Consider the following 18,314-nt stretch of genomic DNA (forward strand, 5'->3'; position numbering starts at 1 on the left):
AAGTCATTGTTTCCTCACTTTCTTTTTATAACAGTAACTGAGAATAATGACTCCCTCTAGCTAGTAATTTAAGTATTGTTGCCTGGGAAAAACCTATTATGTTAAAAGTCAGCCCATGTTAAGTTACCATAAGCACCAAAGGAAAGGAAGGTCCATATCAGAAAAAGGATCTCTTACAAAAACATTATCCCCTTCCCACCATTCCCTGGCATATTTTGCAGATAAGTGTTTAGAAATGAAAAAGGAAAGTAAGAAAAAGTACTCCAATTTCATAGCTTTATCTACTAAAATAAGACTTCTTCTCAACACATGATTATTGCATTGATGTGAAGTCATTTAAATGCTTAACCCACTAGCCATCTTATTCCATATTTTTGGTAGAACATCTTCAAAGAAAATAAAGTTTTGAAACTTAGAATGAAGATAACAGGTGTCTTTTTGGTCCAGTTACTTCCTCTGAATTCTTGAAAACTGCCTCAAAAATGAATAACAGTTTTTGCCATTGGCCATTATACTTTCTATGTGACAAACTATCCGTTAAAAAGTGCCAAAGGTAAAGTACAAACACTTCGTTCATCTTACCGTTTATTACAGAACAAATCAATCACACGACCAAAAATGCAATGCAACAACAATGCCTTAAGACTCTGATACAATGTTAGGTTCTGTATCCTGCCAGGAGTATATCAGTCTGCTTAAATGAAAGCAAGGTGGGAACTGGAAACCAAGAATTACTAAGTATGATGCAAGAAATCAAATAGGATAACCTTTTCGATGTTCTGGCTTCTTTGGCTATTAACAGCTTTCACAGAAATACCGGAAACTATATATACACACACAGATTCAAAACAGCTGGCTTTTTCTTCTTTCCTATGTATGAAGAATTTCCAATTTACACAGATAAAAAAAATTATTTTGGAAAAGGAAACACCAAGCTATAACAACTCATTATAAAATACCGCTGCACAGCTACAAGTTTTACTTGTTATTACTCAACTTACTCTTATTATCAAAATACAAACTTTACTACTGTACCACACCCCACAGCCTCTTCATCTACATATAACCTTTCCCTGCTTCAACATACAAAATAGTAAGTTAATATGACTCATCAATTGGCATCACATCAAAATTGCTCTGGAAGTATGAGAGGCCCACTGAGCAAGCTAAAGAATTTACTGACACACACATTATTATGCTGACTTCAGAGGACAATTCACCAAAACTGACTTGATTTGGCTTTCACATACAACTATTTGCCGTCACACTGATCAGTCAAACACCCGTCTGCATTTTAGAAGTTGGAAAATTCCTACTCCAACCAGAACAAATTAAGTTGTAGCTTTTCTAAATTTTGAGAGTGAATGTTAGTCACAAGTAAAGAGCCAACAAGAATCAGAAAACACAGATGGAGATACAAATAAAATAAAAATAAAAATAAGATAGAATGAAATAGCACACAAAGTCCCATGCATGACTTTATACTGATAAGATTCAGTGAGGACAAGTTTATCATTCATTCATTAGATGAGGGTGGCAGTGGTGTCAGTAAGTGAGTGAAGGTACTGCAAGTCCCATCATCCAAAGTCCATCCCCTTTCAAACTGCAGCAGGATGTAGAGTGGATCATGGGGGCTCTGTGTGCCAAGTGTGGTCTTGATTGGTCATTAGAAGAGGGTTGCAGCAATCTTCGGAAGGGAGTGGAGGTACTTGAAGTCCCATCATCCATGGTCTGTCCTCCTCCAAACTGCACCAGGATGTAGAGTGGGTCATTGGAGCTCCATGTGCCAAGTGTAGTCTTGATTAGTCATTGGCGAGGGTCTCAGTGGTCTCAGGAAGTGAGCAAAGGTACTGCAAGTCCCATCATCCATCTCCAAAGTTTTCCAAACAACACCAGGACGTAAAGTGGATCATGAGAAGTCTATGTGCCAAGTTTGGTCTTGATCCGTCATTGGATGAGGTTTGCAGAGGTCTCAGAATGTGAGTGAAGGTACTGGAAGTTCCATCATCCATGGTCCACCCTTCTCCAAAACTGCAGCAGGATGTAGAGTGGGTCATGGGGGCTCTGTGTGCCAACGTTGGTCTTGATTGGTCATTAGATGAGTTTTGCAGCAGTCTTGGGTAGTGGAGGTACTTGAAGTCCCATCATCCATGGTCTGTCGTCCTCCAAACTGCTCCAGGATGTAGAGTGGGTCATTGAAGCTCCATGTGCCAAGTTTGGTCTTGATGAGTCATTGGCGAGGGTCTCAGTGGTCTCTGGAAGTGAGTGAAGTGACTGGAAGTCCCATCATCCATTGTCAAATTCTTCCAAACCGCACCAGGATGTAGAGTGGGTCATGCTGGGTCTCTGTGTAAATTGTGGTCCTGATCCATCATTGTTGACAGTTGTAGTGGTCTTAGGAAGGGAGTGCAGGTATTGCAAGTCCCATCGTCCATGGTGCATCCTCCTTCAAACTGCACCTGGATGTAGAGTGCGTCATGGAGTCTCAGTGTACCAAGTTTGGTATTTATTGGTAATTGGATGAGGGTTGCAGTGATATGAAGAATTAAGCAATGGTACTGCAAGTCCCATAATCCATGGTCCATCCCCGGCCAAACCACACCAGGACGTGTGGGACTAGCTTGGGGACCCGGCGCTGCCCGGGTTATTAGAGAAAGTGGGTAATGGCGGCTCTGTATGCCAAGTTTGGTCTTGATTGGTCATTAGAAGAGGGTTGTAGCAATCTTCGGAAGGGAGTGGAGGTACTTGAAGTCCCATCATTCATAGTCTGTTCTCCCCCAACCCTCACCAGAATGTTGAGTTGGCCATGGGGGTTCTGTGTGCCAAGTTTGGTCTTTATCAGTCATTGGATGAGGGTCTCAGTAGTTTCACTAAGTGAGTGAAGGAACTGCAAGTCCCATCATCCATGGTGCATCATCTTCCAAAGCGCACCAGGATGTAGAGTGCATCATGGAGACCCGGTGTGCCAAGTTTGCTCCTTATTGGAAATTGGATGATGGTTGCAGTGGTCTCAGGAATTGAGCGAAGATACTGCAAGTCCCATAATCCATGCTCAATCCACAGTCAAACCACACCATGGCGTAAAGTGGGTAATGAGAGGTCTATGTGCCAAGTTTGGCGTTGTTCAGTCACTGTTGAGGGTCGCAGCAGTCTCGGAAAGCGAGTAGGGGTACTTCAAGTCCCATCATCCATGGTATGCCCTACTCCAAACCGCAGTAGGATGTAGAGTGGGTCATGGGGGCTCTGTGTGCCAAGTTTGGTTTTGTTCGGACATTAGATGAGGGTTGCAGCAGTCTTGGGAAGAGAGTGGAGGTACTTGAAGTCCTATCATCCATTGTCTGTCCTCCTCGAAAGTACACCAGGATGTAGAGAGGGTCATGGGGACTCTCTGTGCCAAGTTTGATCTTCATCAGTCATTGGCAAGGGTCTCAGTGGTCTCAGGAAGTGAGTGAAGTGACTGCAAGTCCCATCATCCATTGTCAAATTCTTCCAAACCGCACCAGGATGTAGAGTGGGTTATGCGGGCTCTCTGTGTAAATTGTGGTCCTGATCCATCATTGCTGGCAGTTATAATGGTTTTAGGAAGGGAGTGCAGGTATTGCAAGTCCCATCGTCCATGGTGCATCCTCCTCCAAGCCGCACCAGGATGTAGAGTGGGTCATGGAGACTCAGTGTGCCAAGTTTGGTCTTTATCGGTAATTGGATGAGGGTTGCAGTGGTCTCAAGAATTGAGCAAAGGTACTGCAAGTCCCATAATCCATGGTCCATCCCCGGCCAAACAACACCAGGACGTAAAGTGGATCATGAGAAGTCTATGTGCCAAGTTTGGTCTTGATCCGTCATTGGATGAGGTTTGCAGAGGTCTCAGAATGTGAGTGAAGGTACTGGAAGTTCCATCATCCATGGTCCACCCTTCTCCAAAACTGCAGCAGGATGTAGAGTGGGTCATGGGGGCTCTGTGTGCCAACGTTGGTCTTGATTGGTCATTAGATGAGTTTTGCAGCAGTCTTGGGTAGTGGAGGTACTTGAAGTCCCATCATCCATGGTCTGTCGTCCTCCAAACTGCTCCAGGATGTAGAGTGGGTCATTGAAGCTCCATGTGCCAAGTTTGGTCTTGATGAGTCATTGGCGAGGGTCTCAGTGGTCTCTGGAAGTGAGTGAAGTGACTGGAAGTCCCATCATCCATTGTCAAATTCTTCCAAACCGCACCAGGATGTAGAGTGGGTCATGCTGGGTCTCTGTGTAAATTGTGGTCCTGATCCATCATTGTTGACAGTTGTAGTGGTCTTAGGAAGGGAGTGCAGGTATTGCAAGTCCCATCGTCCATGGTGCATCCTCCTTCAAACTGCACCTGGATGTAGAGTGCGTCATGGAGTCTCAGTGTACCAAGTTTGGTATTTATTGGTAATTGGATGAGGGTTGCAGTGATATGAAGAATTAAGCAATGGTACTGCAAGTCCCATAATCCATGGTCCATCCCCGGCCAAACCACACCAGGACGTGTGGGACTAGCTTGGGGACCCGGCGCTGCCCGGGTTATTAGAGAAAGTGGGTAATGGCGGCTCTGTATGCCAAGTTTGGTCTTGATTGGTCATTAGAAGAGGGTTGTAGCAATCTTCGGAAGGGAGTGGAGGTACTTGAAGTCCCATCATTCATAGTCTGTTCTCCCCCAACCCTCACCAGAATGTTGAGTTGGCCATGGGGGTTCTGTGTGCCAAGTTTGGTCTTTATCAGTCATTGGATGAGGGTCTCAGTAGTTTCACTAAGTGAGTGAAGGAACTGCAAGTCCCATCATCCATGGTGCATCATCTTCCAAAGCGCACCAGGATGTAGAGTGCATCATGGAGACCCGGTGTGCCAAGTTTGCTCCTTATTGGAAATTGGATGATGGTTGCAGTGGTCTCAGGAATTGAGCGAAGATACTGCAAGTCCCATAATCCATGCTCAATCCACAGTCAAACCACACCATGGCGTAAAGTGGGTAATGAGAGGTCTATGTGCCAAGTTTGGCGTTGTTCAGTCACTGTTGAGGGTCGCAGCAGTCTCGGAAAGCGAGTAGGGGTACTTCAAGTCCCATCATCCATGGTATGCCCTACTCCAAACCGCAGTAGGATGTAGAGTGGGTCATGGGGGCTCTGTGTGCCAAGTTTGGTTTTGTTCGGACATTAGATGAGGGTTGCAGCAGTCTTGGGAAGAGAGTGGAGGTACTTGAAGTCCTATCATCCATTGTCTGTCCTCCTCGAAAGTACACCAGGATGTAGAGAGGGTCATGGGGACTCTCTGTGCCAAGTTTGATCTTCATCAGTCATTGGCAAGGGTCTCAGTGGTCTCAGGAAGTGAGTGAAGTGACTGCAAGTCCCATCATCCATTGTCAAATTCTTCCAAACCGCACCAGGATGTAGAGTGGGTTATGCGGGCTCTCTGTGTAAATTGTGGTCCTGATCCATCATTGCTGGCAGTTATAATGGTTTTAGGAAGGGAGTGCAGGTATTGCAAGTCCCATCGTCCATGGTGCATCCTCCTCCAAGCCGCACCAGGATGTAGAGTGGGTCATGGAGACTCAGTGTGCCAAGTTTGGTCTTTATCGGTAATTGGATGAGGGTTGCAGTGGTCTCAAGAATTGAGCAAAGGTACTGCAAGTCCCATAATCCATGGTCCATCCCCGGCCAAACCACACCAGGACGTAAAGTGGGTCATGAGAGGTCTATGTGCCAAGTTTGGTCCTGATCAGTCATTGGATGAGGTTAACAGTGGTCTCAGAATGTGAGTGGTGGTACTGCAAGTCCCATCATCCATGGTTCATCCTCCTCCAAACTGCAGTAGGATGTCGAGGGGCTTTGTGTGCCAAATCTGGTCTGTATTGGTAATTGTCTGACCCAGCCCCCTCTGGCCTTTTCCTTTCCTCTCTTTGCCATCTTGGAATCTTGGAATTGAGGCTGGCCAATCAGAGACCATATGCAAATTTCCTTCTCATGTCCTCGTTTCTGCCATGAACTCTTTTCTCCACCAGGGGCTCCTATTGAAGCTGGCCAATCAGAGACCATATGCAAATAGCACCACTGCGGCAGTCAATCAGAATGTTGGAACTTTCAGGCTGGCCAATCAAAACGCTGGCACATACTCCTCCCGTCGCACCGCCACACTTTTGCCCTCCACATACAAACTTTCACCTTTATTATATGTATAGATAGATATAGATATAGATATAGATAGATATAGATTTAAAATGTCTAATACCACTTCAGGCCATAGTGAACGCGACATAGCTTAAATCAGTTTGTTTTCAACTACTGCCTGAAGCAGATTTTTAAAAAAAGATTGTGGAGTCCCTTTTCATTTTACTTTATTTCAGAGCCACAGTGCATACTGTCCTCATCAGCATGCCATGTCATATTACATTTATTAAATGTACTAGTCAACACTAAATGTAAAAAAATAATAATCTATTATTAAAAGTGCTATAACAACCTATCTATTGATTCCATGATCACAAAGCAACCACCCGATCTGACACCCGATCTGTGAGAGGAAGCCACAGGGAGGAGGGAGCAAGCTTGTTTTCTGCTTCCTTGGAGACTAGGACGCGGAACAATGGCTTCAAACTACAAGAGAGGAGATTCCATCTGAACATTAGGAAGAACTTCCTGACTGTGAGAGCCGTTCAGCAGTGGAACTCTCTGCCCCGGAGTGTGGTGGAGGCTCCCTCTTTGGAAGCTTTTAAGCAGAGGCTGGATGGCCATTTGTCAGGGGTGGTTTGAATGCAATATTCCTGCTTCTTGGCAGGGGGTTGGACTGGATGGCCCATGAGGTCTCTTCTAACTCTTTGATTCTATGATTCTATGATTCTATATGTATGTATGTACACACGTATAGGAAGTATGAGCTCTTTCTGTCTTCTCCCTCTCTCTACATCTGTAGTGTGAGAGAGAGGGAGGGAGGGACCCCACAGTTAGTTAATTTCACTGTCTCCCAAGACATCTTATTTTGTTGCTAGAGATCAGCAGAAGGAAACTTTAAGTATCCCTTTCTTGAATTATATAGGTGAATTATCACCTATAACAGCATTACTGGACAAGGGAAAAAATGCTTAAGTTATTCTCTGATTAATCTCTGAGAATTATACAGACGTTTTGAATCATGTAGACAGGAAATATATAAAGGAAGAGGACCATGTCAACACATACATGATGGGGCACAGAATCTCTCAGCCTTTCTTACAATGCCCTAAAACACTCAGTTAACCACAACTAGAGAATGAAAGGAAGGAGCAGCAGCATGAAAAGCAAGTGGAGACAATAAGAACCTGCTCCAGCTCAATTGTGTATTGAGTAGTAACTGTAAATCAACAACAATGTAGGAGAAATCCATATCAATTTCAGTGATACTTAACGTTTATTCTATTACTGATTTTACTTGTAAATTACCTGGAAAGAATTTCTATTTTTAAAAACAGCTTAATTTTAAAAAAAAACTTTTTAAAAAACCCTATTAGCGACAAAGCATAGTTACAAAGACACTGGCTCCACAGCATGTAAAACATGGCCACACAAAGAACTGAGACAGCAGTATTAACCTTCAGGAGAATTGGGTGATACAGAGAAGACCACAAACTCACATTTACTTTTCTTTCCCAAAAGCTGTATGAGTCACAAAGGATGAGAACAAAATTACATATCTGCTCCAGCCGCATACTAACACTGCTGGAAAGTCATGAAATACAACTATACACAATAGCACCATTCATAGACTATCTCTACTATCAAGTTCTTCTTAAAAAGAAAGAATTACATAATGTATTTCCAAGTACACAGAATTTGACAAAACCCATAACAACATGGACAGTATCTCAGGCTCCCAGTAAGAGATCAGGACACTTTTGTACAGTCAGCAGTAGGAAATCCTCAAGAATAACTGAAGTTGATGCATTTTTAAAAAAGGTTTGCTATTTGCAATTAGCTGAACTGGGGAAAAGCAAGTATCTAAGCTTTCTGTATGATTTTGCAGGTGGCTTTTTCAATTAGATGCAATTTCCCTCCCCAATTTCTGGTTTGATGTCACTTGACCTAGGCAAAAACCAGTGGAACTCAACTTCACTATGAGGCAACATTACTAAGCACAGCAAGCATTTAAAACATTATAATTGTTGTTGTAGACATAAGTTGTCTAAGGTTGATCAGTATTTTAAAATTACAACACATCTTGTCCTCTTTACACAAGTTCATAACAAATCCAAAATATCTCACTGAAATGATAAGGAATAACAACAGCAGCAGTAACAACAACAACTTCATTCTTATATCCCGCCACCAACTCCCTGAAGGGACTCAGGGGCAGCTTGCACCCGGCACAAGGTCCCTAAAAACAAAACTTATAATAAACACAGTACAAAATACAATAAGTATAGCACATACATATATAAAACATCAACTAAGACTCAAGAAAACTGCACTCATCAACCAATGATGGTAAGCTGCTGTAAACCTGGCCAAGCTGTAAACAAAAGGACAAGGGAATGGGATAGTGCAGAACTGAAACAATGGAGAGAGGGCATGGAATAAAGTGCAAGGTTGTGTGAATTGTTGCACAGAATAACTAGGGACTAGGCATTCTTGAATAGCCACATATTCAAGTCCCTATGAAAGGAGGACAATATGGGGGCCTGCCTAATCTCCCAGGGGGCCACCATCGAGAAGGCCTTCTCCCTCGTCCTAGCACCCATGCTTGTGACAGTGGCGGGACAGAGAGGAAGGTTTCCCCAGCAGATCTTAGAGCTCACGCTGGTTCATAGGGGGATATGGTCATGAAGATAGGAAGGACATGAGCTGTTTTTGGCTTTATAGGTAATAACCTGCAACTGAAATTGGGACCCGAAGCTTATCGGCAGCCTGCTTTAAAAGGGCCATCTTGTGTTCCTTATAGCTAGCTTCAGTTAGTAGCCTGGTTGCCAGTCTCTGCACCAACTGAAGTTTCTGAGCTGTCTTCAAAGGCAGCCCCACAAAAAATGTATTGCAATAATTCAGTCAAGATTTAACTAAGACATGAACCACGGCGGCCAAATGAGGCTGCTTTCTGTTTCAAGTAATTAATACAATTTTCTGTTCCAAAGCTACATTTATTGTGGTTGATATCTATCGAGTTTGTAAAAAATGACCAATGACATTTAAGTTTTGCATCAGTAGCATTTGGCAGAACAGCTGTAAAAATACCCATGTTTTAACTTTAATTGGTAAAAAACATTATAAATCAAAGATGAGAGTTCGCCCATGTTGCACTTCTGATAACATAGATTTCTGTGTTTTGGTTTCTAAAAAAGTATAGTACAGGGGCAGAGAGATTGCGATTCTGAGTAATGCCGCTGTATCATAACAAATGATGTAAGCTTCTCATCTGTCATGACAGATGACAAATATATTTTGATAAACCTACAAGCACTACTAGAAAATTTAACTGGAAAGGTCAGAGGAATCTGGCATGCTACTCAAGATATTTGGGGAGACATTATGCATTTTGGTATCATGGGTACATAGAATCATAGAATCACAGAGTTGGAAGAGACCTCATGGGCCATCCAGTCTAACCCCCTGCCAAGAAGCAGGAATATTGCATTCAAACCACCCCTGACAAATGGCCATCCAGCCTCTGCTTAAAAGCTTCCAAAGAGGGAGCCTCCACCACACTCCGGGGCAGAGAGTTCCACTGCTGAACGGCTCTCACAGTCAGGAAGTTCTTCCTCATGTTCAGATGGAATCTCCTCTCTTGTAGTTTGAAGCCATTGTTCCGCGTCCTAGTCTCCAAGGAAGCAGAAAACAAGCTTGCTCCCTCCTCCCTGTGGCTTCCTCTCACATATTTATATATGGCTATCATATCTCCTCTCAGCCTTCTCTTCTTCAGGCTAAACATGCCCAGTTCCCTAAGCCGCTCCTCATAGGGCTTGTTCTCCAGACCCTTGATCATTTTAGTCGCCCTCCTCTGGACACATTACAGCTTGTCAATATCTCTCTTGAATTGTGGTGCCCAGAATTGGACACAATATTCCAGATGTGGTCTAACCAAAGCAGAATAGAGGGGTAGCATTACTTCCTTAGATCTAGACACTATGCTCCTATTGATGCAGGCCAAAATCCCATTGGCTTTTTTTGCCGCCACGTCACATTGTTGGCTCATGTTTAACTTGTTGTCCACGAGGACTCCAAGATCTTTTTCACACATACTGCTCTCGAGCCAGGCGTCACCCATTCTGTATCTTTGCATTTCATTTTTTCTGCCAAAGTGGAGTATCTTGCATTTGTCACTGTTGAACTTCATTTTGTTAGTTTTGGCCCATCTCTCTAATCTGTCAAGATCGTTTTGAATTCTGCTCCTGTCCTCTGGACTATTGGCTATCCCTCCCAATTTGGTGTCATCTGCAAACTTGATGATCATGCCTTCTAGCCCTTCATCTAAGTCATTAATAAAGATGTTGAACAGGACCGGGCCCAGGACAGAACCCTGCGGCACTCCACTTGTCACTTCTTTCCAAGATGAAGAGGAAGCATTAGTGAGCACTCTCTGTGTTCGTCCACTTAACTAATTACAGATCCACCTCACCGTAGTTTTGCCTATCCCATGTTGGACTAGTTTCCTTGCCAGAAGGTCATGGGGGACCTTGTCGAAGGCCTTACTGAAATCCAGGTACGCTACATCCACGGCATTCTCCGCATCTACCCAGCTTGTAGCTCTATCGAAGAAAGAGATCAGATTAGTCTGGCATGACTTGTTTTTGATAAATCCATGTTGACTATTAGCGATGACTGCATTTGTTTCTAAGTGTTTGCAGACCGCTTCCTTAACAATCTTTTCCAGAATCTTGCCCGGTATCGACGTGAGGCTGACTGGACGGTAGTTGTTTGGGTCATCCTTTTTTCCCTTCTTGAAGATTGGGACCACATTGGCCCTCCTCCAATCTGCTGGAACTTCTCCCGTTCTCCAAGAACTCTCAAAGATGGTTGCCAATGGTTCCAAAATGACTTCCGCTAGTTCCTTCAATACTCTGGGGTGTAGTTGATCTGGCCCTGGGGACTTGAACTCATTAAGAGCGGCCAGGTATTCCTGGACGACTTCTTTCCCAATTTGGGGTTGGATGTCCTCCAATCCCTCATCCACTCCATCTTGCTGAGGTTGAATACTCTCTTTTTGTGAGAAGACTGAGGCAAAGAAGGCATTAAGTAGTTCTGCCTTTTCCCTATCCCCTGTCAGCATTGCCTCATCTTCTCCTCGAAGAGGTCCTATCGCCTCCTTGTTTTTCCTTTTTCTACTGACATAAGAATAGAAGCCCTTTTTATTGTTTTTAATGTCCCTGGCAAGCCTGAGCTCATTTTGTGCTTTAGCCTTGCGGACCTTTTCCCTACAGGTGTTGGCCATTTGTTTGAATTCTTCTTTGGTGATTTCTCCCTTTTTCCACTTCTTGTGCATGTCTTTTTTGTGTTTTAGCACAGTTAGAAGTTCTTTGGACATCCATTCTGGCTTCTTTGCACTTGTCCTATTTTTTCTCTTTGTTGGCACGGTTTGCAATTGCGCCTTGAGTATTTCACTCTTGAGAAATTCCCATCCATCCGTAACTCCCTTGTCTAACTGGACATCACCTAGTGAGCTTCTTTCCAGGGGACTCGGTACTAAGACCTGAATTTTCCATGTTGGACTGGCTTCCATTACTGAGAGTTCTGTACAGATCCATATGCTGGGTGGGAAGCATTTCTTCTAGTAATTTGAGTTGTAAAATAATCCACAAGTACTTCTGTGTGTTTTAAACTGTCTAAAACTGCACTCTGTCTTAAACAGTAGTAAAATATAAAAGGGCAGAGAACAACTCTCAACTGAAAATTCCTTCTGGACCACTGCACTCCTAGTTTTAAGACTGATTCTCCCATTCCAATTGCACCTTCCTGTTGCCTTTACTTGGGGGTCTTCTTGAACATGGCATATATATCATACGTTTCTTATAAGAGACATTTCTTATAAGGGAGGCAGCTGCTACATCATGTAGGCTTAACTGCAATATGGAACAAATCCAATACCATAGCAAAGTAATTTGGAAACCTGTATACTAGCAAACCTAATATATGCTTTAAAACTCATGTGAAATCTGCCTCTTTCAGAGAATCACAAATGCCAATGTTGCCAGAATAAGTCATTTTCACTATCTTATTTAACAATGCATTGCTGATGCAGGTAGAAGGATTTCAAGACAGTTTTTTTCCAATTCCTTTCTGGTTAGACAGTGGTATGGGTTGTTTCTCATCCAGACATTCACAGCAGTTTATCTGTTTCTGTCACAAAATGGCATGAGGAACTTTTTTTTTTGTCTCAATGCATTACAATGGCTGGGACAAAACAAAATGACCCATAAATTTACTGGGACCCTTTTTCTTGAAAAAAAACTAAATATAGCATTCTTGTTTACAAACATTAGGAGACAATGTTGTACAATGCTTGCTTTCTATGTTTAGTTCTGTCTGAATTCTGCAAGACTAAACATGACTCGGGGGGGGGGGACACTCTCATCAGTGTGGATGTGAATTAAACATTTAGATTACTACAAGGTTTACAGAATTATCTATCTTAAATTGTTGAAGTGTCAGTGCCCATTTCCAGGTCTAGATAAACTGTGCTTTATCCATTACTAGTGTGCTGAACACATTTTCCTTGCTTTGCTAAATGCATCCAACCAGATCCAATGCAATGACTGCCCACACTTATTTTCACACGAGGAAAATTTTAGCAGTTGTCTTGGTAGCTTGTAGGAGACATATCTTTAGAACATGTGTTAAAAATATGCCAAGTTTTCCTACCTGTTTCTCACTCAAAGCTGTGATTTTGGCTTGAAGTTCATGAAGCTGCTTCTTCAAATCAGCATTCTGAGTGGGGAAAAATGTGAGAAATCTATTCCACCTCTTAACACAGAACAGTAGTAGGGCAACTTAAGCAAAAGTATGCTATAAAACACCTCTAGGTTGTAACAAGTCAGATTATTTAAAGGGCTCATCAGTGAAGTGTATTTGAATTGCCTTGTGCTACAATTGTTCAGTGGTTCTTTTCAATGCTTAGGGACATTTCTGTAGCTGGTGGAGAAGACACAATGTGAAGTGTCATTCAATGGAAAGTTTAATTAACAAGCATATGCAGAGGTACTTTAAAATATACACTACACAAGAAAGTGTCCTCTTTCATGGGATGTGCTGCACTACAGAACAATTTGGATTTCAAGAAATCTCTTGTAACAGAAAATCTTCATTGTACCTCCAAAGAATTCACACATTTTTTTCTTCTGAGAGTACTCAGTACGTGCTGTATATATGACATGACTGAGGAGGAAAGAAACTGTATCCATTTCAAATGTGTCAACTGTAGGGAATTCACACCTATCATGCATACCCATAAAAAACAAATCATACCCCTACACTATAACATCTTTAAAAATTGTACCATTTGGGAAAGGTCTCTATATCAGCTAACAGCTACAAAACACATCACATATGTAGTTGGAACATCTATTTCTAATTTTCATGAATAGAGTCCACTATATCACATGTTACTATTGAGGCTATGTAGTCATTACATAATTTTAATGCACTTTCCTACTTCACCTTGTAAAATGATCCACTGAAAGGCGATGTACATGGGTAGGTCTTATGGTTTTAAAACATCATATGAAGAGTGTTAACAAAACATACTTTACCTGTGGATCTTGCTTCATTTGGGCAACCAGTTTCTAAAAAAAAGAAAGAAGAAGACGACTTCTCAGCATTTTGCACAGACAACTGACAATCCTCCAGAAGTATTTCATATGATTCCACTTGACTTAAATTTGGTTTACTCCAGTTTAAAATGAACAAAACAACTTGACATGTTTTATACATTCATATAACTGTAGGTTCCCATAAAATACGTTGCCTGTTACTGCTACCATATCTATATATCTTCTCTTCACTCTTTTTCTTTTTGCCTTTTCTCTTAGGACATCATTGCTTAGCTCAGCATTAGAACAACCTTACATGTGTTTCATTCCCTTTCCTCTGTTCTATTTGTTGCTTTTATTTATTTATATTGTAAGACAGCAGACAGTACCTATTATTATTGTTATCTACATTAGTCAAACACCCAACACATTGGTGATTTCAAAAATAAATAAATGAAAAACTGTAATCATGAAGTATAACCTTAAATTGCATGCTTTGTACAGAAAACAAAGCAAGTTCCCTGAGTGCTCCCTCTCTGTTTCTCTAGATATTTTTACTATACTTAAAAGAGTACAGCATAGTGGAAAAAAATTCTGATGTAGCAGATGAAAACCATTTTTATGCAAGTACTTTTCCCCATTACAAATATTTTCTCTGACCTTCTAATCCTTGCCTTGGCAAAAGCTCATTCAAAAAAATTTAAAATGTGCTTAGAAATTAAAGTTCATAAGCCTGATAAATTAAAACTCCAAGGAGTTATTATGACTTTCTTATATGTACAAGATCTGTGAGTGCTTTAGGTTAATATGAAAAGAACATACAATTAGCCTATCAATTCAAACGGATGCATAGATTACTAAATAATTTTGCATTGTAGTCATATGATAAATCTACAGTTTTTCAAGTGGTTCCTAACAAATACTAGCATTTTAGGCAACCACAATGGCAACATCATTCTATATGAAAGTGATTACTGCTTGGAAAGCAATCTTAACTTAACATCAGCAGTTGAGAACCCCAGCGTGGAAGCACATATGCACTATTAACTGTCCAGGTGCAAAAAAAAAAATAATATAATTGTACAAGTTTAGTTTTCATAAACTTCAGCATCCTTTGGCAGAACTGAAAATAATGCACACTTTTGTTCCATTTTGATGACTCCTAGTAAAAATATTGTCCAAGTATAGACTGCTTTTTAAAAAAACAGATCAACAGACACCCTCCTTTATTTGCCTTTTACTGGTTTTGTAGAGTAATTACTGACTTTTGTAGAATCCTAAATAGCTTGGAATCTCAGTACTTGAGGGAGCACATCCCTCTATATATGTCTACCTGAGAATAGAGGTCTGTTGACAAGTTTCTCTTCTGTGTTCCAACAGTAAGGTTATTACATTGTAATAGTACAAAGGAGGTAGCCATATCTGTGGTGGCACTCCATGCTCTCCCTGTGGAGGCCCAGCTGGTACCAATAGTGATAAAATTCAGCACCAAATCAAAGCATGGATTTTTGTTAAAGTCACTGGATTTAATTAATTTTATCCAGTTTGCTAATGGACTATAGTTCTCACTGTTTTAAATTGTTTAAACTGGTTTCAAACTGGCCTGCTTAAAACTCTTAGATTATTCAATATTTCTTTTAATCTTTTAAAATTGTTATAGATTTAAATTGATTTTAATCTAAATGAGCCTGATATAAATATTATAATTAATAAATAAACAAAATAAAATTATAAATACTGAACAGGATACCAGTTATTTCAAACATAACATAATTATATAAGTTTGTGGAGGGGATAAAATTAACGTGTTTGTTATATTAAAAGAACAGTTTAGTCCAGTGGTTCTTAATCTGTAGGCCGCGGACCACCACTGGGCCGTGAGGACAAAAATCTTGTCCGTGAGCCTTCCTCTTTATTTATTGTTTTATTTCCGTTCCTTTTGCACTGCCTTCCACTCCTTCCATGTTGCTGACCATAGCATATGTTCTGTATCAGAGGCTAGCGCTGATGTAGTCTAGCCAATTCAATTTTCTGAATCGGCACCCCAAATCGAATCTAAAGTTGGCCAAAAACTGATTCATAACCCTTTTTGGTACTAATGCTGGAGAGTGGTCCCTGGTCAAAAAAAGGTTAGGAATCACTGGTTTAGTCAGACAATAGTGAAAAGTGATTTTTTACTTACCATGTTTCATTGCATAATAGAGTCACTTTTATCTCTTTTTTGATGGAAAAAAGCGGAGTGCAACTATTACACAATGAAAAAAGGATACAGTAACAACAGATTCATCCTTCCGCTTGCCCACTTTTAGGTACAGTGCTAGTTTCATTCGTTCACCTACCTACCTGCCTTTCAGGCAGGGTACTTCCTGTGGCTGATTCCAAAATAAAGAAAATTCAACCAGTCTAAATTCAGAAGCTGCCTTATCTGTACGCCTTCACTTTACTGCAGTATTATAGGCAGTAATGTCTGTTAATCTAAATTCATTTATAACATTCACTTTTGTCTTGAACTTTTTGTAAAGCTCCTATTTACAGTGATACATTTTTAAACACACTTGTTATGGAAATTCCATACATCAAATGATAAGAAATTAGTTGGCTGACAAGTATAAATTTCAAATAGGAGTGTCTTTACAGGACAAGATAATTTCCACTTCTAGAATACAAACGTTATCACTGTCACTTATTGATTTTAAGTACCTTCAAATTGTTCATTACTAAGAGAGAAGGGGGTTTTCTTTGGAAGAGAGGAGGGGAGAGATTGGGGCATTTTGGTATTTCAGAAAAGGAACTCCAAGCTATGTTTCTATGTTTTGTAGTCCATTTTTTTTGAGATAGACATTCATTCTCTTTTTCTCTGTAACTACCCGTACATCAGATTTGATCTGGCATACAAAGAGAAGCAAGATATTTTGTAAAGTACGTCCTGGCTTGTTCATCTTGGATGTTCTCTTATGAGTATCTTTTCTACAAATTTCTTCTAATTTAGATTACATATAAATAATTGTAAATGAGTTTGTGAAAACTTTTTAAAAATGCACTCTGATATGGAAACATGATGAATCAAACATGTACTGTACTTTTAAAAATTCCGAAGATGTAGAGCCAAACAAGATAGAGTAATCTATCCAATACCACAGCAAGTAAGCCAGCCTCAATTAGTGCAAAATTCTGGTGAATCCCTTACTATCATCATCTCTTTCTTTTCTAGATATTCACAGGCCCTGATCCAGCCCTTTTACTTACTAGTTTCACTCAAATTATATGAAAAGAGAAGAAAGAGATAAATACCATTTAAGATATTGATTATAATTTATCCCAAATTATTAGATTAATTCAGAGATTTCACTGGGACCTTTAAATACAAACATTTAATATAAAACTCTGCAGAATAGCAGAGGTGTAATAGGACAAAGTAATAGCACCCTAGCACCACCTTGTGGAAACTGCTATCTAGAACTCAATGGAATCACTAAAACACAATGCCCCTGAGCCCCAGTATGCTGATCCAAGAGGATACCATAGTAAACGGCATCAGAAGTTGCTAAGACATCTAAATAAATAAGCAGAAACACTATGCAAAGTGATCTGATAGCCACTTAGAGACTAACAGAGAAATAATTTGGTAATGTAGTCTTTCATAGCATGAGTCTACATATTCTGATGCAGTAGATTCAATGTACAAAAGTGTATGCTATCAACATCACTCTCTAAATCTCTCAGGTGTGACAAGACATCTTTACATACTGGTATTCCAGACTAACATGGCTGTATCTTTGAAACAGAAACACCATCCTCTAGTCTTCCTCCAATTCATAGCTCAGGCCAACCAAACCAGTTTTACTACCATAATCAAGACAGACACTTGATTCTAAAAGGTTCTATTCATTTTATTGAAGAAGAATATCCAGAGTTGCACTAACAGCAATGATCTGAGCATCTTGTCCCAAAAGGTAAGCAACTTGTAAAGCACTCCACAAAATTACTACTACTTGCTAGGTGACGATGAACAAACCTTGACCAATATGTTAGGACTTAAAAGCAAGACCAGCAATTACATCAATCACTTCAGCATCTTTGTATCCCAAAGAGCAACCAGAGCTTCAACAAGAAGTTCCAGCCATGTCTAATGAAGTCTCCTTGAAGGGAGTAGTGAATACACCAGCACCATAAGAATATGGCAGCCAATTATTTCAAATGGTCTATCATTCCTGCAGTAAAAAGGCCAAAGTTCATCTCAGAGTGATCTGTATATAGTAGGAGGGGATCCACTTTCAGTTTACCATAATCTACTCCAAACCTTGATATGATCCACACTTCATTGTAGAAAACAGATATTTGCAGTAACCTACATTAGTCATCGCAGATTCAAAATCCATAGTAACCCTTGGAATTAGCCCAATTATTGCCATCACCCATTCAAAAACAGTCTAGCAGTTTAAATTGGGAGGTGGTTGGGCAAGGGGACAGCCATCACACCAAATGAATCCCTCATCAGTCCTGACTACCAAGAAAGAAAAATATGTGTATACATCTTCATGTTTGACTTATGATGATCCTGTACTTTCTGTAAGATTTTCTTAGGCAACAAATACTCAGA

The 18,314-nt window shown here is 40.6% G+C and overlaps 1 protein-coding gene across 11 annotated transcripts in view; it reads right to left on the reverse strand.

Moving 5' to 3' along the window:
• PHF21A (PHD finger protein 21A) overlaps positions 1–18,314 on the reverse strand; it is a 137,390-nt gene that overhangs the window by 76,705 nt on the left and 42,371 nt on the right. For all 11 annotated transcript variants that reach the window (XM_067462743.1, XM_060764009.2, XM_067462741.1 and 8 more), the window contains exons 4-5: positions 13,715–13,747; positions 12,828–12,893 (exon numbers count right to left, since the gene is read on the reverse strand). In XM_067462743.1, coding sequence (XP_067318844.1) covers positions 12,828–12,893; positions 13,715–13,747 — 99 coding nt within the window. The remainder of the gene's footprint in view (positions 1–12,827; positions 12,894–13,714; positions 13,748–18,314) is intronic.

The sequence above is a fragment of the Anolis sagrei genome, chromosome 1 (assembly GCF_037176765.1).
Source record: "Anolis sagrei isolate rAnoSag1 chromosome 1, rAnoSag1.mat, whole genome shotgun sequence".
NCBI classification, from domain to species: domain Eukaryota; kingdom Metazoa; phylum Chordata; class Lepidosauria; order Squamata; family Dactyloidae; genus Anolis; species Anolis sagrei.